This window comes from Trachinotus anak, unplaced genomic scaffold (assembly GCF_046630095.1).
Source record: "Trachinotus anak isolate AG129_WGS33_773 ecotype Australia unplaced genomic scaffold, CSIRO_AGI_Tana_v1 ptg000019l, whole genome shotgun sequence".
Taxonomy (NCBI): domain Eukaryota; kingdom Metazoa; phylum Chordata; class Actinopteri; order Carangiformes; family Carangidae; genus Trachinotus; species Trachinotus anak.
In genome coordinates, this window is record NW_027273870.1 from 23,760,734 (window position 1) to 23,784,389 (window position 23,656).

At 42.1% G+C, this 23,656-nt stretch overlaps 1 protein-coding gene across 5 annotated transcripts in view; it reads left to right on the plus strand.

The window, feature by feature from the left end:
- The window catches only part of sdk1b (sidekick cell adhesion molecule 1b), a 231,808-nt gene that overhangs the window by 142,555 nt on the left and 65,597 nt on the right, over window positions 1–23,656 (plus strand). For all 5 annotated transcript variants that reach the window (XM_071505374.1, XM_071505372.1, XM_071505373.1 and 2 more), the window contains 10 exons: window positions 5,365–5,467; window positions 8,517–8,692; window positions 11,358–11,441; window positions 12,992–13,186; window positions 14,360–14,476; window positions 14,635–14,802; window positions 15,338–15,440; window positions 15,552–15,725; window positions 19,278–19,414; window positions 20,723–20,870. In XM_071505374.1, the coding sequence (XP_071361475.1) occupies window positions 5,365–5,467; window positions 8,517–8,692; window positions 11,358–11,441; window positions 12,992–13,186; window positions 14,360–14,476; window positions 14,635–14,802; window positions 15,338–15,440; window positions 15,552–15,725; window positions 19,278–19,414; window positions 20,723–20,870 (1,405 nt within the window). The remainder of the gene's footprint in view (window positions 1–5,364; window positions 5,468–8,516; window positions 8,693–11,357; window positions 11,442–12,991; window positions 13,187–14,359; window positions 14,477–14,634; window positions 14,803–15,337; window positions 15,441–15,551; window positions 15,726–19,277; window positions 19,415–20,722; window positions 20,871–23,656) is intronic.

Consider the following 23,656-nt stretch of genomic DNA (forward strand, 5'->3'; position numbering starts at 1 on the left):
AGTGCATTAATTAATTTTTTCCATGAAAATTAATCTTGTGAGTCATTGACAAATGTTGATGATTTTCAGAATTAATGGTGAAAAAAATGTTTTATCTTAATTTACCACACCGTACCAAAAAGTTTGCAGGCATGAAGCAGTTGTACAGGGCCATATTCCAGTATAGTGATGATGAAATGTTACCTCATTATGTCATTGTGGGTTTTGTCAAGCAGCCAAAAAACCGCAACTAATATAATCCTCACAATTAATCAAATAATCATTGAGCACTCCCAAGAGCTTCAGTCCTGCTCTGCCTTCCCATTACTACTACATGTGGTCTGTTGCTTCTTCTTCTTTCTCTCTTTCTTAACCGTCTCTCCTTCTCCTCCCTCCATCATTTGTGTGGTGCAGTGACAGAGATAGATAGAAGGTTTGGCAGATGAAGGAAGAGATGAATATTTAACATCGGGCATCTTTCTCGGTCCTCTCTCTGCTTCCCATTGTCTGTGTCTGTCGCCCCTTGGGCCTTGGATCTTCCGCTCTTGGTGTGGTGTGGCTTTGAGTGTGTTTGTGTGTGTGTGTGTGTGTGTGTGTGTGTGTGCGGCATGTCTTGGCTTGTGGTTTTATATTGGCATTCTAAGGCAAGTGTAGTCAGACGATGACACTTAGCTGTCAGCATGCAGCATTAATGAGTGCAGTGACACACAAAAACACTCACCCCACTCTCACACACATGCAGTACTCTGGAGATCAGCAAATGATCACCTTCTCCCTTCCATTTATTTTTGTATACCCTCCAGAAAAACACTTTTTAAATATTTTGAAAAAGCTCTCCATTTTCTTTAACCTCTCATTTCCAGTGCCCTTTCTTCCCGTCATTCTTTCCCATTTTGTTGCTTTCTCTCCCAAAATCTCAAACTCTTTCTCTCTCTCTCTGTTGTGTGTATAGTCTCAGTGTGATATGTGTTAGTTGGCTGTGAACCCTGCAGACACATATCTGACAGCTCTATTAATACACAGTCAGCTAACACCAGCCTCCCCCTGTGAGCATTTGTGTGTGTGTGTGTCTGTGTGCGTGTGCATGTGCATGCAAAATGAGATGTGTGCACCTTCACCTCTCAGCCAATCCCTCTGCTCTCGAGGTCCCTACAGAGATTTGTCTCAAAAGATTTACAGTCATAGAAAGATCACACACACACACACACACTGGCCTACTCACCGACACTGTAGGGAGTGTGGAGTGACTGACAGATTTAATAGGAGAACAAGCTGTAATCTGAGAGAATCCATTCAAAGAGGGATTACATTCTAATCTGAGGATGGAATAGCCTTTCATCTCTCTCTCCCTCTCTCTCTCTGTCTGTCTATCTCTCTCGCTCTCTATTTATCCATCTCTATCTCCTTCCTGCCCTAAAGCTGCACCAATCCTTTTACCAACCCCTGTTTTTTTTTTTTTTATGCTTCCCATCCTTGATTTAATTTGGGATTTTTGTGTTTCCATCTGACGCACACACACTCACACACACATACATGCACAGTTTCACACAGCTGTGTCACCTCAGCAGCACTTTAATGTCAATCAGCTATGATTGCACTGACGAGAGCATTGTAACGTTGCAATGCGTCACTGCCTCTATGGTGCTAAATTATATCCACATCCAAGTGCACACACACATCAACTCCCAGAATTTAGACTTTTTTTTTCCTCCCGCCCTATCATCAGTTTTGATTTATTTTTAAACTGCTTTAACAGCTCCTCTTTTTATCATCCCTCTCTCTTTAATGAATCCCTTCAGCCCCAAGTTGTTGTTGTGATATTGCTTCGTTATACTACAACCCTGCAATTTTATTCAGCCCTCCTTCCCTCCATCACTTCCACTCTCCCTCTCTTTGCCACATAGTGTTTCTCATTTGGTAAATGAGGAATCCACTAGAGTTAGATTAAACCGCTGGACTATCTTTGTAAAAATCTTTATAGGGAGCCTTTTAGCTGCCACAGCTTGCTTTCACACACACACACACACACACACACACACACACACACACACACACACACACACACACACACACACACACGATAATACTGCCTGCCAGTTTGAATATTTCTCCTTGTTTAAGTTGAGGAAGATAAATTTAATAATCCCTGTTTAAACAACAAAAAGGAGGAGATAAGAGGATGATAGGGAATAAGAGAGGGAGGAGGGTTAGGGTTATGAGAGATACAGAGGAAGGGAATGAGAGATACAGATGAGAAGAATTGATAGAGATTTCCTCAGAGAAAAAGGATGTTAGACACGCTGACAGAGAGAAAAGAGGAGCGCAGATCACACAACCATATGGCATTTTGCTTTTCCCTCTACTTCTACCATCGTGTCTGTCACTCCAGGAAGAAGACCATCTGCACAGTCCCCCCTCGGTCTTCCCACCTACATGTATACTCTGTCTCCATCCTCCGAGCCCTTTTCTCTTTCCTCCGTGTTCTCCCTTGTTATACCGGTGTTCCTGCTGTCCTGATCTGTCTCTCTGCTCCCCTCAGACACACAGCCCAAGTTAACAGGTTGTGTTCACATCCCCCTCTGCTCATTATCTGCGGCCACTGCTGCCATTAAAGTTGCACTGATGGCTACTAGTCCCTGCCTGACCTCTGCTTCCCACAGTGGATGGCTAATGGACACTCTACTCTTGCTCTACTTCTACCTCTGCCCCTCCGTCGTCTCTCTGTCTCTGTCTGTCTTCCACCCACTCCCATCTTTAGTTCTTAGCTTTCAAAGTGCAACACATTGTGTAAGATGTTATTCTTTGCACAATGAAATGAAAGACAGAACTGTTTCATGTGTGTATGTGTATACATAAATATGTGTGTGTGTTTTAATGTGTGTGTGTCGAGCTGAGGCAAAATCCAAAAAACACAGGCAAGGTCAAAAACAAAACCAGGATCAAAACAGGCAGCCAAAGAACAGAGCACTGAAAAGCTAAATACACACACACACACACACACACACACACGGGGACTGAGGAACAGGTGAGCAGGTGAGTGGGGAGGTGGAGGCCGGTGTGGAGTGGCAGGCTCTGAAATGACAGCAGAATTAGAGCATGACTGCACAAACAACTGACCTTAATGAAGGAAAGGATGAATGAGCAGACTGAAAATCAAAACCATGACTGTGTGTGTGTGTGTGCCTGTCTTCCTGTACCCACATCTAATATTCCACATGGCAGTGGGATCTGACTTTTCAGGCTCTTTCTCTCCGATTAAAAAAAAAAGGAGTAGAGCGAGAGAAAGAGAAAGAGGAATAAAGAGCAGAGTCAATTACCACCTTTTCCTCCTTCCCTTCAAAAGGGAGATCAAAGCTGCTCCCCGCCTCCCCCTGCCTCCCCTGCACACCCCCCTTCCTCCAACCACTATCAGAGCCGGCCTGTTAATTTGTACTCCCTACTCCTCCCTCATTGGAAATCTACATATTCATGTTATACAGTGTCGCCATGAGAAACCCATTCATGTTCACACACATGCACACACGCAACAATAATCTGCTGGCTTCACTCATCACAAACTGTAAAACATTTACACAGTTTTTGCACTTTTACTTATGTTTGTTACACATTTCAAACTAATGACAGTGTGTCTTCCCTTATGAGAGGCCATTCACACCATAGGTCACACTCAAGCACACAATCATAGGACTGCACAGCTGCCACTGCACTCTCCCACACACCTTTTATGGTGTAAATCATTCTCCACATACTCATACCACTGGACTATTTTCTAAGCACTGTTACTGTAATTCACACACACACACACCACTATACTGTCTCTAATACATCACTACACCCTGTTTGGTAGTGTGTTTCAGACAGAACGGAGATATGGCTGACAAAGAATGATATTGTTTATGATAGAACTATGATGTGTGTGTGTGTGTGTGTGTGTGTGTGTGTGTGTGTGTGTGTGTGTGTGTGGTGCAGTGATTAGCAACGTTGCCTCACAGCAAGAAGGTTCTGGGTTGGAATTTCCAATCAGGGCTTTTCTGTGCAGAGTTTGCATGTTCTCCTGGTTCCTGTGTGGGTTTCCTCCCACGGTCCAAAGACATGCAGGTTAGGTTAATTGGTGATTCTAACTTGCCTTGGTTGTGTGTCTCTATGTGTGAGCCCTGTGATAAACTGGCGACCTGTCCAGGGTGTACTCTCGCCCAGTGTCAGCTGGGATTGACTCTAACAGTTACAACAGCAATTTATCTAACAAACAGATAGAAGACTAATATACAGCTCACTGGCTTCAAAAGTATTCTTCCTAATGACAGATTTTTGTTCACATAGCTTTAAGACAGAGCCAAGTGGTTTTATAGCAATGATGCGGCTGAAATAAACTGACTGATATGCATTGCTTTTGGGGATATGACTCATGATATACAGTCACTAGAAGTGTGTGATTCAAGTTTTTTCCAAGGTCTCGATTTAACACCTAAAAAAATAAACAAAAATTGCGAAATATTGAATCACAATACTTGTCGAATGGTAAAACTTAAAGATATGAGTATATATCGAGTCGGCACCCAAATGTCGTGATAGTATCAAACCAGGAGATAAATATATCGTCCCAGCCCTATTAAACACAGGGCCTGGTGTGGTAATTGGTCTAAATTGCAATTGGCTTTACAATTAATTTACAGCTGTGGTTGTACATGTGAAAGGAACAGGAGTCGAGAATTAGCAATAGCTACAAACTCCTTGTGCAGCACATTAGTTTCATACTCTGTTTTTGGAAATATGTTAAATTGCACTGACCCTATGAAATGAATTAAAAATTTAAAAAAACATGGTTGCTCACACTGACCGTGAGCATAGAGCTGAGTGTCTTTATAATTCCAGTATAGTTTTTTATACTGGACGGCAACAACCTCAGAAAGTGTTACGTGTACAATTAGACTTTGATCAAAAAGTAAGACAAAAAAGAGGAAGAATACTGACCCACAGGTTTGGTGCACCTGTTCAGTTTATCTGCATCACATCGCAGTCTCAGTCAAGACACTGCGGTTTATATCAGATCATCTGATGGCAGCCCCTTTTGGAATCGGATCCTGGAACTGCTCAAACTGCATCAGACCATTGAATGTTAACTCAGTTCTAGTCATGAGCAGGTGGTCTGGGGTTAAAATAAGGCTAAATGTGTAGAGTGTGGCTGTGTAAAACAATAGACACTGTGATAACTGTGTGTTAAAATTATCACAGTGATTAGAAGAGAGTAAGATGGTGCATGTGTAAATGAGTATAGCAGTGTGTGTGAGCAACTGTTGTGGTCCACAGTTGAGATTGCGCTGCAGTGCATGCGTAAGTGTGATTTATGAGCTGAACTGCCGCTCATATTTTCTCCCTCTGTCACAGATCCTGAGTCAGAGCTCGTGGCTCCCGCGATTGTGATTGGACCTAAAGACACAACAGTGGTGGCTGGGAGCGAGGCAACACTGGAGTGCATCGTTAATGCCAGGTAAATTTCTTTAATGTACATGCACACACACACAGACACACACACACACACACACACACACACACACATACACATACACGAACAATTCCTTTCTCGCTAGACAGCATTGTTTTCTTCCAGGGCAATTAGAGGACACCACATAAACTCATAGCTCAGCAAGTCTCTTCCCCCAGTATTAGTTTAGACACACACTGACGCGCGCACACACACACACACACACACACACACACACACACACACAACAGTACCAAGTTAACTTAAACAGAAGTTGGATGAAAGTCCCATCTGACATCAGCAGAGAAGCTAAATACACCCACAAATTTACACTGCCCCATGCTGCCAAGTCCTGTTTACACACACACACACACACACACACACACACACACACACACACACACACACACACACACACACACACACACACACACACTGACACAGGGGGGTGCAGTTGAGTCTGACTCAACAGATGTTTTTCAGAACAGCAAATTCTGCTTCAGTTCAAGAATTGCCAGAAACTCAACTGTAATCAGTTTCCACTCATCCCTCAGATCCACAGTGTCCAACCTCCCTCTGTGGCCCATAAGGCTAAAAAAAGTAACTGAGCTCTGGCTTTTGTGTACTCAATGTAAAACAATGCAGTATTTGTCTTGAATGCAGCGTGGATAGACTTTAAAGGATCAGCAATGTTCAACCTTATTCCTGTGTATTAGTCATAGGCATTAGCACAGCAGAGCTACTTCAGCAGTACCTGGAAGCATATTGAGTAGCTACAGCTGCTTCCTAGTGTGAACACAAGGAGAAGGTTATCAATACATTTCTCTTTTGTAACATTCTGGCAGAGGTATGAGTCACATTGAAAGTAACATTGATTGATGCAAAAAAAAAAAAAAAATGACACTGAGGTTGCTTTGAGAAGATAAAAGCATCAGCCAGGGTGATAACAGCTCTGCGTTGTCTGGACTTAACAAGTGATATCCTGCCCCTCTTCATGCTCACCATGATGTGTTGTGTTGTCTGGCTTAGTCAGGCTGCTTTGTTCAGTGAGAGCTGAAGTCCCTTTAAAATGTTTCTCAGTAGCACTAAACCAGCACTTGACCACTGGGTAGCACTCGAGGTATGAACAAACAAATGACTAAACCGCGTTACTCATAAAAGAGAACTGAAACATACCTGGGTTTAAAAAAAAATAAGGAAAGATCAGAGCAACAGCAGGATGCATTTCCATCATGCAAATAATGAGAAGTGCGGTCAGACCAGATAGATTTTTTTTGTCATTTATTGCCAAGTAATTTGGTCTCTGTATCCTGCTACTCTGGTATTATAACTGCAGACAAATCAGCACACAGTCTCCTGCATTTCTTCTGCCAGGAACAATCCTTTCCACAGGGACTATTTCTGATATCAGACACGCAGCTACTGAAAGACGCTTACTCCAGAGAGATAATTCTGTAGCCAGGGAACAACTGAGAAAGACAAACTCTACCAGTGAAGTTTTGGAGTTTGAGTGCGATCAGTGAAATCATATGCAGTGCTCAAATATGAAAGCATCTGCTCTCCAGATCCATTGACCGTTAATCAGTCATACGCACAACTGCAGTCCAGGTTTGAAAACAAGCAGTGCCAGGAAGCCTAATATTAAGAAATGTAAAATCTGCTTTTCAGTCTTTGGGTTAATTATTTGATTCTTTTGTTGTGGACAGGATCCACTCAGTAAGCATATTTAAACTTTGACATATCAGCCTAGCAGTAAATTTAATTAGTTTTCCATCCAACTTTGTCTTAACCTCGAGGTGTATATCTGAGAGAGGAGGCAGCCCACTCTCAACTGTATCCTAATAAAAGGCAAAACAGATGTTTTTTTTTGTCTGACATTATATTGTTTACAGCTGGACTGCATATGAGGTGGACTTGGTTGCAAATGCGTCTAAGTTACCTACTTTGAAGAACTTTAATATGACTTCTTACACATATTTGTTCTCATATTTCTTTTACTAAATTGACCCGATTTACATCCAAAACAGCACCAACAGAGAGTTTTTTATTTCTCATATATGCAAACATCATCTCTTTCACCTTAATGTGGCTGTATTAGCAGCTTGTCTTCACCTCCCGCACATCTCTGAGTATGACAGTGCTTTGTTGGTACAATCTAATGTAATCATCAAAGCCATTGCTATGATCATAATAATCAAACAACGTCTTAGAAACCGAAAGAATGCAATAATGATAAATCAAAGCAATTTAACATTGATGGCGTCTCAGCTAATGCATTTTGGAGATAACACTTGTTATGTTACAGCAGCCTTTTTTATGTCACTGTTTTATGTTGTTCCATCTGTTTAGTTTCTGTGGTTTTTGTTTGTTTGGTTTTACAAACCTCTCTACACTAAACTTAATCGTTATCATAATCTTATCAGTAGGTCACACCTCAATCATTTTTGTTGGTTTAATTATAACCAGAGCATCTTATTAATGAGAGTTTCTGTTTGCGTCATTACATCTTGATTGAGTTTCTGAGTTTACTATTTGCAGACAAATCCCATGACTGAACTGTGACTTTTAAGCTGTCCTTAACAAAATGCATCTGCTGATTACATAATAAGCTGTTTTCCAGTTTGCTCTTGTAAATTTTAATGCAGGGTGCTTGTCAGACTCGAACTGTTGAATGACAACACACCAAAAAAATCGAGCTGCACTTTCATGAATAGATATAATGCTGTATTAATGCTGTCTTACTCAAATACTCACACACACACATACACACTAAAGAATGGTGTTTTGATGTTGTTTATTCAAAACAAAATCTCGTTTTCCATGAAAGCCCATTCCCTTTCTCAACACCCAGAGTAACTGACTGAGGCTCCCTCATGCTGAGTAGAGCTGACTGCTTTGATATACAGACTGTCATCATCCATTTCCTGCCTCATTGACACATAAACTGATGGATTTAATATGTTGTAATTGCCTTCTGTCACTCTTTTGCTCTTTCCCTAATTCTCTCTTCTCTTCTCTCCTCTTCGTCTTCATCTTCTTCTTCTTCTTCTCTCAGACCGGTGGACAGCCTCGTGGTGTCATGGAAACGTGATGGGCGTCGGCTGGCCAGTGGGCGTCGGCTCATTATTCCTGCTCCCACCTCTTCTGACACCGGGTTATATGTTTGTGAAGCGTTGCTTAGCAACAGCACTGCCAAACCTGTGGAGGCAAAGGGGCACCTCACAGTAATGGGTAAGAAAAAAGGCAGTCGCTCATTCACACACACACACACACACACACAAGTGCACGCGCAAACACACACACTCTGCCTAACATGATTATCTATGATTATCCTAGTAGGCCTGACCATCAAGACTAATGGCCTCAACATGTGCCATTAATTCCTCCTTTAACCTTGCTCTCCTCTTTTTGTGCATTTCTTTGCTCCAGGCGCTGTTTCATTCTGTTTATTCCTCCATTTATTCAGACTTTTTTCCTGCAAGCATGACTGTGAAACAACCCCAGGCAGTGACTGTCAACCACAGGGCTACTCCAGCTGAATCTGCTGCGCACACCCACCAATAAACCGTCCAATGTAGACACATACAGCTGCTGAATTCGTGTACGCAAAAATTCATCCATGCGTGATCACAAATGCATACATGTGTGTCCTCAACTGCTCACACAGAAATCACAAAACGGCACCACAGACACACATGCCCGTTCCCCCGGCAGCTAAATTAGTTTTGCTCCCTGGAGTCACCAATCAATAAGAGAACACTGAAAGCACTCAAACGAGAACACTCTCGTCACAATCCTCTCCTGTCCTCGATATGTGTGCGTAAATAGAAAACAACATACACGCAGGCAGGGAGCGTGTGATTGATGAAGTGAAACTTTTCTCACCCAGCTCGTCAGCGTCTTTTTGATCTGCTGTGATAATCAAAGCGAGGGGGCACCTAACACAGAGAGCAAACTACCCTCGCCTACAGAATACTCACTAGTTAGTGAAGACCTGCCTGAATATTTATACCCCACTCACTCTCTGTCTGTGCCCCCCCCCCTTTACTCGCTATCACCAATTTTTGTACCCTCTTCTCTCAGTCCTCCCTTCTCTCTCCGTTATCATCCTTCATTAGGCCAAGAGGACTGTTAAGGCCTGCCTGGCAGGGGCAGAGTCGGCATGCATTCATATGTATCAGAGGAGAAGAGACTGATGAATACATTGGTACTGATCCCCTTTCTGCCATGAGCTCAACAGACCTTGATGCAATGAAAGGGATTCCTAAACAGAATAGTGTATGTGTCTGTGTGAGAGAAGGAGACAGCCTCAAAGGTATTCATTATTCAATCTCATTTCTTTTCTGCCCCGATCCACGAATCAGAATATGTATGACACTGCATGCTCGTGCTGTACGCTGTACAGACGACCACTGTTGCAAACAACAATATTTCTGTTGTTGTTCTCCTCCATCTTTGTTTTGCAGGCAGACAGCAGGGGATCCACGAAAGCTCAAATCTCTAAATCCAGCCACCCAAACACTCCAAAATGCGTTTTGTTGTATTTGTGCGTCTAGGTCCTTGCACTCACCTGACTGAAGGGGATTAACGTGTCTGTGCTATCGGTGTCACGCCACAAGGCTGTTATTCATCTCTTGTTTTCCTGTTCCTCCCTGCGCTGCACGCTCCCCTCGTTCTCTTGTCAAAGAAATTCCACCGTGCACAATAAAGATAGGAGATGTGCACACGTGTGGGTTTAAAAGTTACCACGAAGTAGTAAAGAACTTTAAAGTCGACGTAGACAAGTAGAATAAATGTAGCAGCAACATGGGAGTCTACAGTGTAGCGGTTCCCTCTCTCACATGCACACACCTCCATAAAACTTGTAGTTTGTCTTTTTTTTATTACCACGTCAGTTTACCCACCAGCGTTGGACGGAATGAAGGAGAAACAGAGAGAAACAACTCTGGAGGAAAGTGATTTCAATCTTTCTTTTTCCTTAAAGTGAAAAATTGTTAAAATGGCAGAACATTATTATTGTATGTTACTATTGTACATGGAGCCTTAGAAAAAATGAAAGACCTAAAACTTATAGGAAAACATCTTCGCTTCATTCAATAAGAATTATATCTTTATGAACACCAGTGTGCACATTCATTATTAATGCATACACTGGACATTTCATTTTCCTCAAAGTCATTTTTCAGTGAACAGGTGCCACAACTCTGTGGAACCACTTTTCCATCGATGCCAGGCTGAGAATGAATTAGCCAGCCTGCCTCCCCCTCCCCCTCCCTGCTCATGCTGTGTCAATATCTCCCGCTAAATATTAACAAATGTTTTTGAAAGAAAGGAAGCACACGTAGGAGTGGGTAATTTTTTTTAATAACATGTAGCATTACAGTAATACACCAAAAGGCATATTTTCACATTCAAATTTAGGGATTTTTAAAAAAAATTTTTCCTCTGAGCCTCTGTGAGAATTTGGAGAGACACTGGTGAAGATGTTTAGAGGGAACAGTTATTGGCAGCAAAATGGAGTAGTTTAAAAAGGTGATTGTTTCCCTTGGGAAACTCGGAGAATGTGTTTTTCTGTGACTTTGTGGAAGTCATTTCACAGGGCGAGTAGACAGAAAACCTGCCTCACAGTGACACTCAAGATACTCAGGGCCAAACCCATTTATATTCTGCAGTGCCAAGTTTTCCTCTCCAAGTCTCCCCTCTACTAGAGACTAAATACATGGAGAGGGCAAACTCCCACTTCTTTAATTTATTTTTTATATATATTTAATGAGTTAACATGTTTTCTTATAGTCCAAACACACACACAGCAGGGAGTGTTTGTTATTCATTTGAGATGTTATTTTATACATATATTGATACAGAATGCTTTATATTCTATGTTGTAACGCTGCAGAACCACCATCTCTGACTGCTCAGCCCAAGAGGAAGATCTTCGCTGAGCTTGACAGGAATGTAGACATCCCCTGCCTCGCTACAGGTATACTGTGTGTGTGTGTGTGTGTGTGTGTGTGTGTGTGTGTGTGTGTGTGTGAGCATATGCGCAAGATTTAAGTTCTCAGTGTATTAAACGTTACCCCACACTTGAACGTGGGGCATAATCCTGCTGTCAGAGAGTGTGTTTCCATCCACTTTGATCATTTTCAATCAGTGCATAAAGAACATTGATGGAAATGCAGGACATTTGAAAAAAAAAAAAAAAAGGTTTTAATGCTTTGCTGAGGTGGAGTTGTTGGTGTATCAATAAAAGCAAAGTGCACCAAAGTGCAAATGAAACAGACTTAGGAAATAAATCATGACATACATGAAGCAAGTGTCTTTTATTATTTTATTTGCATTATCTTGCTGCACACTCTTCTTCTGCAGTGGTTTAATCGTACCTGACTGGAGAATTAGTGCCATTCATCAGTCCATCAACCTGTACTGATGTTTGCATCCCGATGGGTCATAGAAGTAATTGTGGTGAATCCTCATATGACAGTTTCATATCTTAATGCCGCATCTGTGCAGCAGGTGTTGTCGTAGGTGTTGGTGCTGCTTTTTGCACAACTATCTGCTGCATGGTGTGTCAAGGTGACTCTGTCCAAATCGCATTATGCTGAGGTGTGACGTCATTCAGTATGTGTCTGAGTTAGTTACAGTGACCCCGTACTTTTGGCAGTGTGAGCAGATTAACATGCTGAGACCAAGCCTGAAAATTGCACTTGTTCGTGACTCTTGTTTTTAAATGGATTACATGAAAACCCTTATTTGAGCACGGGTGGACTAAAAACTACTCGCTCCCTCACACACACTGAGCAAGTTTATGTCCCTCCTCAGTAATCTGATACAGTGGCAGTGTAATTAAATAGCGGGGGCCTGAGGGTATGGAGAGAGGGATGGAGGCAGGGGGGAGGAACAAGGGAAGGAGGAAAGATAGATAGAGTGTAGAGTGACAGAGTGAGCAAGACATGGAGGGGGTGAAAAATACTTCACGCATGTCTGTGAAAGCTTGACACCAATAAATTGAGAAAAAGTGTAGAATTCATCTCTTCCTCTCTCAAACACCCACTCACACACACACACACACACACACACACACACTCACACACTCACACTCACACACACACACACACACACACACACACACACACACACAGTGTTGAGACAGAGTAATTGCATGAGCCCCCTGCCTGTCATATCTGGCATGTCTGTCAGACAGGTGGGTGCTGATACTGTAGGTATTTGGCGTTCTGCTCTTTAACACATATTTTATTCAGAATGTTTTTGGCCCCTTCTGCCACCCTTACACTACCACCCACACCCTCCAATCAATATATTATTAGCAGTCATTATGCCTGCATGCATATTTATAGGGAGAGAGTGGATAACAGTGAAGAAAGATTGGCAAAAAGAGTGTGTGTGGCTGTTTTAGTGGGAGTCGGTGCAATTTGCTCAGCAGTGAGGTCAGAGGAGAGTGGCTTGTTATTAACGAAATTGAAAATGTTCTCCTTCTGTGTGTTTGTTTTTCATGTACATGCACATGTGTAGGCGTGCCCCAGCCCAGAATAGAGTGGTATAAGGACACGGTGCCTCTTTCCAAACTGGCCAACCCTCGCTATAAGGTCACCGCAGCAACCGGGCTGACCGTGCGCAGGGTGCAGCCGGGAGACGGAGGAATATTCCAGTGCTTTGCTCGCAACGCTGCCGGAGAGACCCAGACGCACACACAGCTCCTTGTCTCCAGTGAGTTTGTCTGACACTGATGCAGTCTTGTATACACACACCTACTTTATCATTGCTTGTGCTCTGAAACTCCTGCTTATTTTAGCTGATTTCTCTCTTTCTTGATGCCACTGTTAGTGTCCCCCTTTACTTTGCTTCTCACTTATCTGAACTCCTTTTTTGTCTCCTTTATTTGTCTGTGACATTTTCTTTATATTAGTTTATATATGCTGTAATTATTTGGTTTTTTTTTAGGGCTGCAGCTCAAACTTATTATCAGTTAGTCTCCAGATTATATTTTCAGTTCATCAGTTGATAATGTAGTCTCTAAAATAGTAATAAATCATAGTTTCCTAAAGGCCAAGGTGAGATCATTGAATGTTTGCCCCAATCAACACTTCAGAAAATATCCAGTTTCCTATCAAAACAAAGAACAGCAGGAAATACTTGAAGTTTATTCTTCCTTATAGTAAAGGTGGAAGCAGTGAAGTGTTGGCCTTTTGCTTTAACAGCTGAAACAGTTTGTCAAGTGTGAATTACCAGAGTATCTGCTGACTATCTCTCTGTTGCTCGACTGATTGATTAATCGACCACTCGTTTCAGCTCTGTTGTTCTTGCCACCCCACTTTATTTACCTACCATACAGGTACATGCTGATATGCATTGCAGACCATGTCAAAGTGTCAGCAGTCATTAGCTTTCATTCCATTTGTCTTGCAAAGTTAGTTTGAGTTATGCTGCAGCTGAAAAGTAGAATTATATCCTAGGTATTAAAAGAAACAACCAGTCACAGCTCCACCTGAAACAAAATACCACTTAGCTTTTTGAATTCAAGTGAAAGTCAGTGTCAGTTAAAAGTCCTGCCTTGACTTGATGATTTGCAGCTGGTGTTGGTCTGTATGTATGGTTATATTTGTCTCTGTGGAGTAAGGTTCTGTTTAGTGGTTGATTATAATTAAATGTCCCCCTGGAGATTTACCACCACCACCTTCCACATTTATGCACACACACGGAGCACTATATAGAATAAAACCTCTGTTGATCACGGAGAGAGTGTTTGTTTTTAGATCAACACTCATCCTTTTTCTTTTCCATTCTTCAACATTAAGCTTCACTCTTTCTCCACTCACCATTCTCCTCTCAGCAGCTGCCTCCCTGTCTTCTTTCCTCTCACGCTGTTGTTCTATGTTTCAGGTGTGGCCCCCACATTTACATTCCCCCCATCTGACCAAACAGTAACTGATGGCAACACAGCCTTGTTTACCTGCCAGACAAGCGGCGCTCCAAAACCCGCCATCACCTGGAGGAAAGGTACCAGAGCACGCACACTCTGTGTTACACATGGAACATACACACTGACATAGACCCAGACACACTCCCATAATGTGTTGGTAATTAAAAATGCACTCGATTACTTAATTCTTTTACTTCCCCTCAGGGCTATTTTATTATTTCCTCTCTCTCTGTAGGATTGCAGGTCTTAGCCAGCGGCTCTGTCCAGGTTCCCAGGTTCACACTGCTGCAGTCGGGTGGTTTGCAGATTCAACCAGTCAGCTTCCAGGATTCAGGAGAATATACCTGCATCGCCTCCAACTCAGAGGGAGCCATCAACGCCACTGCCGCGCTCACTGTGTGGAGTAAGACACATACGTGCACACACTACACTCACAGACAAAAATACTTTAAACTGCTCAATATACATTTGCTACACAGACTAAAACAGACATGGAACACTAATTTAACCGTAGCTGTCCAATCACATTAGCTCAGGCTAGTGAACAGCTGTGTGATTGGTTATTGATGCAGTGGGCTGGTGCGATGGTGAAATAACCATTGGTCAGGTAAGAGGATGATTGATTAGCTGGTAAACTTATTGAGTGGCTGTTTTTTTTGTACACACACAAACACACACACACACACACACACACACACACACACACACACACACAAACACGCACACACACACATATTGGTAAATACTGTTGAATTTTTCTGGAGAAGCATATCTTTAAATGCACACATTTTTCATAAATCTTTATGTCATCTTAATCCAAGAGGAGAATATGAAACAAATTTTATTTCAACCTTTAGAGTTACCCCACCTCTGTCGCTGCTCCTCCTCCTCCTCTTCACGCCGTCTGTTCCTCGCTCTTTCTCTTTGGTGTTTTGCAGGTCGCACAGTTATTTCTGTGCCTCCAACAGATCAGCGTGTTATCAAAGGAACCACTGCTATTCTGGACTGTAACGCTACGCATGACCCCAGAGTCAATATCAGGTACCTGTTTGTCAGTTTATTATGATTCTTACATGTACGCATCATCTGATGAACACCTGATGCTTTACAAATACATACAGTATGGAGTGCACGTATACCTCTCTGTTGCAGCTTCAAGTGGGATCGTGGTGGTGTGCCAGTCCTTACGACGAGCGGCGGCCGTGTTTCTGTTCGCCAGGGCTCTCTCACTATTGGCCAGACGTGGTCAGGTGACATTGGGGATTACACCTGCACTGTGACATCACAGGCTGGCAACGATTCTCGCTCTGCACGCCTCGAAGTCATGTGAGTTCAAAGAATCATGCAAACTGTTTTGAACATGTCACCTATTGTAATTTCTGCCTGTGTTGTGTCACTCTGGTATATAATAAAAAACACACACAACACAATTAGTCATTTTTTTAGTCTTCAGTTGTTATATAGATGAAACTAATGAGATATAACATGGTGATTAATAAGATTGACAGGTCATGCAGCCTTTTAACACCTGATTCTGGATTTTGTTGCCTTTGGACAGAGCCAGGCTAGCTGTTTCCCCCCGTTTCCATTCTTTATGCTAAGCTAAGATAACCAGCTACTGGCTGGCTAGCTTTATATTTAAGGCACACACATTAATTGGGTTCCCTACTGTATTTAATAAGTGGTATCAAATATTCTAATATAACTGAGCAAATAAGCAGAAAATATTTTGCAAAAAATAAAAAAATAAGTTGTGAAGAACATTGTGGAGCTTGCTCTCCTATACATAATCATTTTTTCTGAAAATTGGCTCATTTTAGAGTTTCACAGTATTTATATGGTAATGACATAAGTATATAGTACAGCTATTAATCCAAATAAACAAAGTGTGAATTGTTTTCTTCCTTGTGATTAGACACAAACAATGACTTTGACTTTTTGTGTAGCAATCAAGTGGGAAAACAGTTGATCCTTAACTAGCAATCTGGATGATTCAAATTGCAGATATGATTGGCAGGGAGGATTCTTTGGGGTCGAGTATAGAAAAAATAGAAAAAAAATGATTGGCTGCACAGACCATAATTTAGGAAAAGCAGCAAACATAAAGAAGGTATACCACACTCTATAAGGAGCCAGACGCTCTCTAAACCAAAAACATGTCAATACCATTAAAACTGTAAGGTATGGAGATGTGGCTCTTGATCCTTCAGTGTGTCATTATCAGAGGGTAGTAACAGCAGTGAAAGTCTTATAAAAGTCTATTAGTCTTCAAGTGCAAAGTTTGCATGTACAGTGTGTTTATGTGTGTGTGTGTGTGTGTGTGTGTGTGTGTGTGTGTGTGTGTGTGTGTGTGTGTGTGTGTGTGTGTGTGTGTGTGTGTGTGTGTGTGTGTCTGTGTGTCTGTGTGTGTGTGCATCCATGGGGTTTTGGGTGTACACATTAAAAACGTGTTCCATTTTGTGTGTGTTGTGTGAGCATGCATTCCTGAAGCTCAGATTAAAACATGCCACACATATTTCAAGCCTATCCCACTCTCCGACCAGCACAGCCTCATTAGAGCCACTGTGAGAGAATGCTGTCAGGTAGCAGCCTTTATATATTAATAGGCACTTGTATAATATATTTATAAAAGGCACTTATGATATATTAATACAATTGCAGGGTACGAGAGAGATAAAACATGAGTCCACATCCTTCTGAATTATGGAAAGACAAGAGGTTACACATGTCAAACTCTGAGGGAGGGAGGGGGATCTCTGTTTATGGCTCTGTGAAAACATGTGGGAAACGCAGGGATTTCTGTACGACTGTGTGTGTGGGTGCGTATGTGTACGTGCATGCGTGTGACTGACATTCTCGTTAGCTGAGTATCAATGGGTCATAAAGGCTAACAGACGCTGGCGGCTGAGGAGACAGACTAATTACCAGCAGGTTATTGGTTCAACTCCCGCAAGACCCATCCACATGTTTGTGAATGCGTGTGTGTGTGTGTGTGTGTGTATTTTGTGTGGGCTGAGTGAAGGTAGTTGCTCTAACATTCTCTAAGCTCATCCATTAATTAATATGATCATGTCAGTGCAGACAAGAAAACATCATTCTCATTTCCCGTTGCTCTCTCTTCTCTCTCTATCTCTCTCTCTCACTCTTTCTCTCTCTCTCTCTCTCTCTCTGTCTGTGCCTAATTCACCACAATCCTTTGCTTCGTCCTCCCTCCCCCTCTTACGTTATGTCTTACTCCTCATTCAACTCTCTCTATCTCACTCTCTCTCTCTCTCTCTCTCTCTCTCTCTCTCTCTCTCTCCCTCTCTCTGTCTCTGTTTCCCTCATTTTCTAACTTGATACCCACTTGAATATAAAAACATAAATCCACTCACAAGCAAAAACAAAAACGGAGACATTTCGAACTCTGCATGATAATCTGATGAAATTAATTCAAGCCTGCAGTCTATCAGAGGAGACCTCTTGGACAGGATATTCACACATCCATGATTGTTTAGTAATAATTAATGGGCTTATGAATATGTGATGCTTCTAGTTTCGGCATATGGGAGCTTGTCTTTCATCATGCTTTCAGTGTAAATATATTTATTTTGTACATGCTTTTATAATATACTCACTCCTGTTATAGCCTTCACACAGAGGAACACTTAGATCTGCTTCCCCATTACTCTCCTCCTTCAAGCCAACAGTTTTTAAAGAGAGTTATGATGAGCACTAAAACTGGTATAATCAAATAATCTGGACACTTTTTTGCCTTCATTAATATATCTGTGTCACTTTCTTTGCTATTAACGTGGCAGAGATGCACAAACATCCACAGGGGATGGCAAAATGTGTGGAGGATTTCTGTCTAATTGATGCAGCGCACATACAGGAAAAAAATATCACCATAACAATATGCAAACCACAGAGCCGTATTTAAAAGAAACCCCCCACAGGAACTGTTCCTGGATGAGACCCAAGAGCCAGTCTGGGTGCCAGAGCCAACATTATTCTACCACACATATCTGACAGAAAAACAAAACACAGGAAACAAATATCTGTCTAATGAAAAGTGTTGGCACTTTGTCACAGACTTGTTAATGAGACACAAATCCATAACTGATGTTAAAGATGTTAAAGATATTGTTTCACGTGTTGGGAAATATGCTTATTCACATTCTTGCTTCACATCTGCACAGTAAATGTGCAGCTACTGTGAGCTGTCACTTAGCGTAGCTTAGCAAAAAGACTGGAAGCTGCCAGGGGAACAGTTTTTCTAAAGGTTAGTAAATCTACTTACCAGTGCCTCTAAAACTAATGTTGATGTTGTTTATTTAACAAGATCATTGGGTTATTGAGGGTATTGTAATTATGTGTTTTCCTGACTGGTTGTAATTATGACTGAGAATAAAAGTCCATTATTGAGTGTCATACCAAAACCCAAATTTAATGGATAAAGTGTTATTTTGAGAATGCATAGTATTTTTAACTTTAATACAACCAGCTCTGTAATCACACAGTTGTCTTGAGTTGTCCAAGGATTCAAACGATTGTAAGTTGCAACCATGGGAATCCATCTTTACCATCCATCCTATATGATGTGAAGTCGACAACAGCAACACAGCTTGTGACTTAGTGAGCTTAAGAGATGCTGGGAGGCAGATTTTGTTACTTTTGAGTAGACAGAGCTAGGCCAGCTGTTTTGCTCTATTTCCTGTCTTAGTGCTCAGTTTAACCAACCAGCTGCAGACTATAGCTTCATACTCAGCATACAGAAAGCAAACTCCCTGAAATGCTGAATTGTTCCTCTGAAGACTTGGTTCAGATTAAATCACCAGACAAATATCTGTTAAATTCACAGTATATGTGCTGTTTTCTTGTCTCTGTTGTGTTTAGTGAGCTGCCGCACTCCCCTCGCTCCCTGACAGCTCGCCTCAACGACTCTGACTCCCGCTCCGTCCTCCTGTCCTGGCTACGCCCCTTTGATGGGAACTCCCCTCTGCTGTACTACCTGCTGGAGCTATCTGAGAACAGTACGTGTGTGTGTGTGTGTGTGTGTATGTGTGTGTGTGTGTGTGTGTGTGTGTGTCCAAGCATTCTTTATAGTCCCTGAGTGGCAAACAGCTGTTCACTTGCTGTCTACCAGGCATTGACACACACTCATTTACAAGAGGCCGACATATGGAGAATGGTGTTGCTGCGTAAATTAAATGTTCATCCAGGTTCCCTATAAATAAACTCTTACTTTCCCTCTTTTACACTCTCTCCCTCTCTCTCTCCCTCTGTCTCCCTCTGTATCTCACTCTCTCTACCACAGATGTTTTAACAGCAGGCTGGCTCTCTGTCAAAAGAGAAATGGAGGGAGAGAGAGAAAGATGAGAGAGGGGCTGAGGAATAGAGTGACAGGAGAAAGAGACTGGAGGGAGATGGCTGTAGAGCTGCTCTTTCTCCTGCTTTAAGCTAAGGGGGTGGATGGTTTGGTGAACATTACATGCAGAGCCAAGTGCTTGGCACACAACTGTGGGAGCTGGACTGATGGACAAATGTCAAATGTTAATGTAGTTTGACATTTGAAGTAATCTTCATGCTGATAACTTTTAGGGGCGGCAGCATGACTGTAAGACTGTAAGTATCCTGCTGTTGCCATTTCAACAGCTGTTCTGTAGCATCTACAGAAATATGCCAAAACGATGTGGGAAAAAATGATGCATTATCATGAGAGAGACGAGAGAAAACGTGGCGAGGGAGAGAGCCGGGGAGAGATAAAGAGGATGAGGAAATACTGAAAGCCTAAACATCGAATTCAGTGAAGACTGAACCCAGACAGTGAGGAATAGATGAGAGTTTTGTGCACACTGATTACCCACTTTGTGTGTGTACATGTTATATATTAGTTTGTTTGTTTTTTTCGGCCCACTATAAATGGAGTGAATTTTTATGTCAGACAATGGCTCTAATACACTCGGTGGGCTCGCTTAAAATGGCACACACACCATCCGTCCCTATTGCACACACAGACATGTGGCTGGTGCAGTGATAATAGTGTAACTGTCTGTGGTATCTTGAGGAGAAAGATAAGCTGGCAACAATATACAGCAGCATCTGTGCTTCTTTATTAATCCCCCTCTTCTTCTCCCATAAACTTTCTTTCATGTTGCATCCTATGCTACTGCTTTGCTTTTAATTCCCTTCAGCTTCCCAACCTTCATTTCTACCATCCTTCCTTTCTTTTATCTGTTCCTCCTGCTCTTTACTTTTGATTCATGGGTCCTGAGTGCTTCTGTTTGTCCTGCCTCCGCCAGATATTATCTCTACCTCTAATCTCTGCGTCTTCTGTCTAGACTCTCCATGGAAGGTTTACCTATCAGAGGTCGATCCTGCGGTGACTGAGGTATCAGTGGGCGGGCTCACACCTGCCAGGACCTATCAGTTCAGACTCTGTGCTGTCAATCAAGTGGGCAGGGGTCAGTACAGCGCTGAGACGCAGAGGTAAGCGCACGACATGCACATTCAGTCATTCACAGGCATCTGGGACGCATACACATCACTACCAGCTTTGTTAAACTGATACTTCACAATACTTCTTGTGAGGCCGCACCACTGTTTCCCTGACGTTTTCCAAAAGAGCATAAAACCAATTTTTTATGTAGAACATTTTATGATTTGTGTGAAATAGAGTTTTTTTACCCTGTTCCATCTCTGTGTAATAGACTTGGTCACACCGCCTTACACAAACTAGGAATGAATAAACTGAAACCTTTGTACAGTCAAAAGGCATAGTGTATGCACCCGCACACACTCCAATTTGTGAATCTAAGTGTGTGAATGTGTGTGTGAGTGTGTGACAGTGTGTATGTTATCATGAGGATGAATAGGAATATGAGACTCAGAATGGGGATGAAACAGGGATGGATTCTAACAAGGCGAGGATGAAGGGAGCAGTCCTTTTTGTTTAGAATCCATTTCCTTTTCAATGAGCAATTTATATTCATCACACCCGTGCTGTAGATGTCTACGTGTTTGTGTGTGTGTGTATATGTGTGTGTGTGCATTTTTCTACCAGTCTCCTTTCATTGCACATAGTGAACTAAGCAGCAAAAATGATGAAATTAACGTTTCTGTGTGTCTGTGTGTGCAAGTGTGTGTGTAAAAGCGAGTGTGATTTGGCCTGAAAAGTAAATAAATTGCTGTGCAGATGTTGTATGTTTGTGTGTGTGTGTGAGAGAGAGAGTGTGGTTGCATGTTTATCCCAAGAGAAAACACTAATGGGGGTAATTATGATGCCTTAGCACTGATGGAACTGGATAGAGTGAAAGAGGGTTGGAGGAGGTGTGGCAGGCCTCTTAACAAGTTTGCCCCTGAATACACACATACACCAAATCTCTGACACTCATGCACAATACAACAGATGTGGTGATGCATTGTAAAGTAGACACCCACATACACACATACATACACACATACACACACACACACACACACACACACACACACACACACACACACACACAGACACACACACAAAACATGGTTTTGTCTGGCTGAAGAGACTGACCATAAGCAGATGCCAGTTGTAGTTCTGCCAAATAGACTCTCAGCAACAACAGCAGCTGTGGACGCTGCCATCACACACACACACACACACACACACACACACACACACACACACACACACACACACACACAACTCAGATTACAGTCTGATTTCAGTTTCTTTCTCCTCAGCTTGCAGTCCTTCTATTTTCTACCCTAGTTTTCCCTGCACTGAATCTTTCTCTGCTCTGTTCTGCTTTTATTCAAAGTGTCTGAATGCCTCTTATTTTCTGTCATTACTCTGCTTCTGCATGCACCAGTGTATTGTTTGTGTCCAACAGCCTTTCTGCTACCTAGTGTACTGTCCAAGGTTGGTTGTTAGAGGCCCTGGAGAATAGATTGGATTGATTCTCTCCAAATGAATGACTGGCAGTAAGACAAGTCATCAGTGGTCAGTGTATCACACCAGATGGATACCTTTCTTTTTCGGTGTTTGTTTCATACGTAACTGCACGCGCTTTGCTTCTCATCTGCTGGACGTTTGCCTGGATAAGACACGCACATGATTAGTTGCAGATGCCAAGGGAGGGAGAATGAGGCTGAGTAAAATGTCCTGCAGAAGTTTGGAGTGCCAGATGAGAAGGATGACAAAATGCAGTAATGTGGACAGAGTGCAGGAAGGGAACAGAGAGTGAAGAAGAAGCTTGTAATATTGATGACAAAAAGCCCTTATTAAAGTTTGAACGTCCAGCTGCTTCTGCACTCTCCCTTTCTGTTCCTGTCCTGATTAGAATCTTTATAATAACGGCATTAATGCATACAGAATATATTTTTTTTTCTTTTTCTCATTCTTGCTCCCCCTTATTTAAGAGAGTTCACATGGGTGCTGTATTGCGAGGAAAGTGTCCTGAGAGATGGACGTCCACTTAGAGTATATGAATGTGATCAAAGCTAAAAAACATTATCTCTAAATGAAGAAAGTCTTTCCATTAATGGAATTATACCATCTGGAGTGTCACACGCAGAGATTTACTCATGCGTATCCTACACTCACACCATTACATCTTTAAAGAGGCAGCGTTAACAGAGGAAAGGCAGATTATGCATTAATGGCTTGAACTCTGGGCTTCGAACCAGAACATATCAGAATATAACTCTAGGTGTAAGATAAAACACTGTCATACACTCTTACCATAGAGGCATAAACAGGCCTAATGTGCATGTAAATGTAACAAGTAATGCCCTAGGAGGTCCAGAGATTTAAGATTTACAGGAGATTTGCCCTTTGCTTTCCAACATGTAATTTGTATATCTGTGTTTAACTGTGGCCCCAGCTATGCTAAAGTTGCTTATAGCATAGTGAGTGATTTATTTACTTTATGCTGTAGAGCAGAAACATCAAGAAACCGAGAACACAGAGACAGGCTCTGCCAGATGAGGAGGAGCTCACTGTTTACCAATTTACAGGCTTTTTTTTTTAGAATTTGCTCAATGTTGACTAACTAACAGAGAACGTAGCAGAAAAGACAATAAAGGCTCAGTCATTCCTTGAGATCACGGCTCTTCCTGTGTCCACGTGTGCTGCGTAGCCCATTTTTGTTGAGATTTTTGAAGAGGAGGAAGTAAGCTGCAGCTTAGTCCCACTTGTACCTGGGCAGATGCCACAGATACCAACAATGTAAGCAGGACGCATAAATATAAATCTGGCTTAACATATTTACACATGCTTTAAATAAAATATG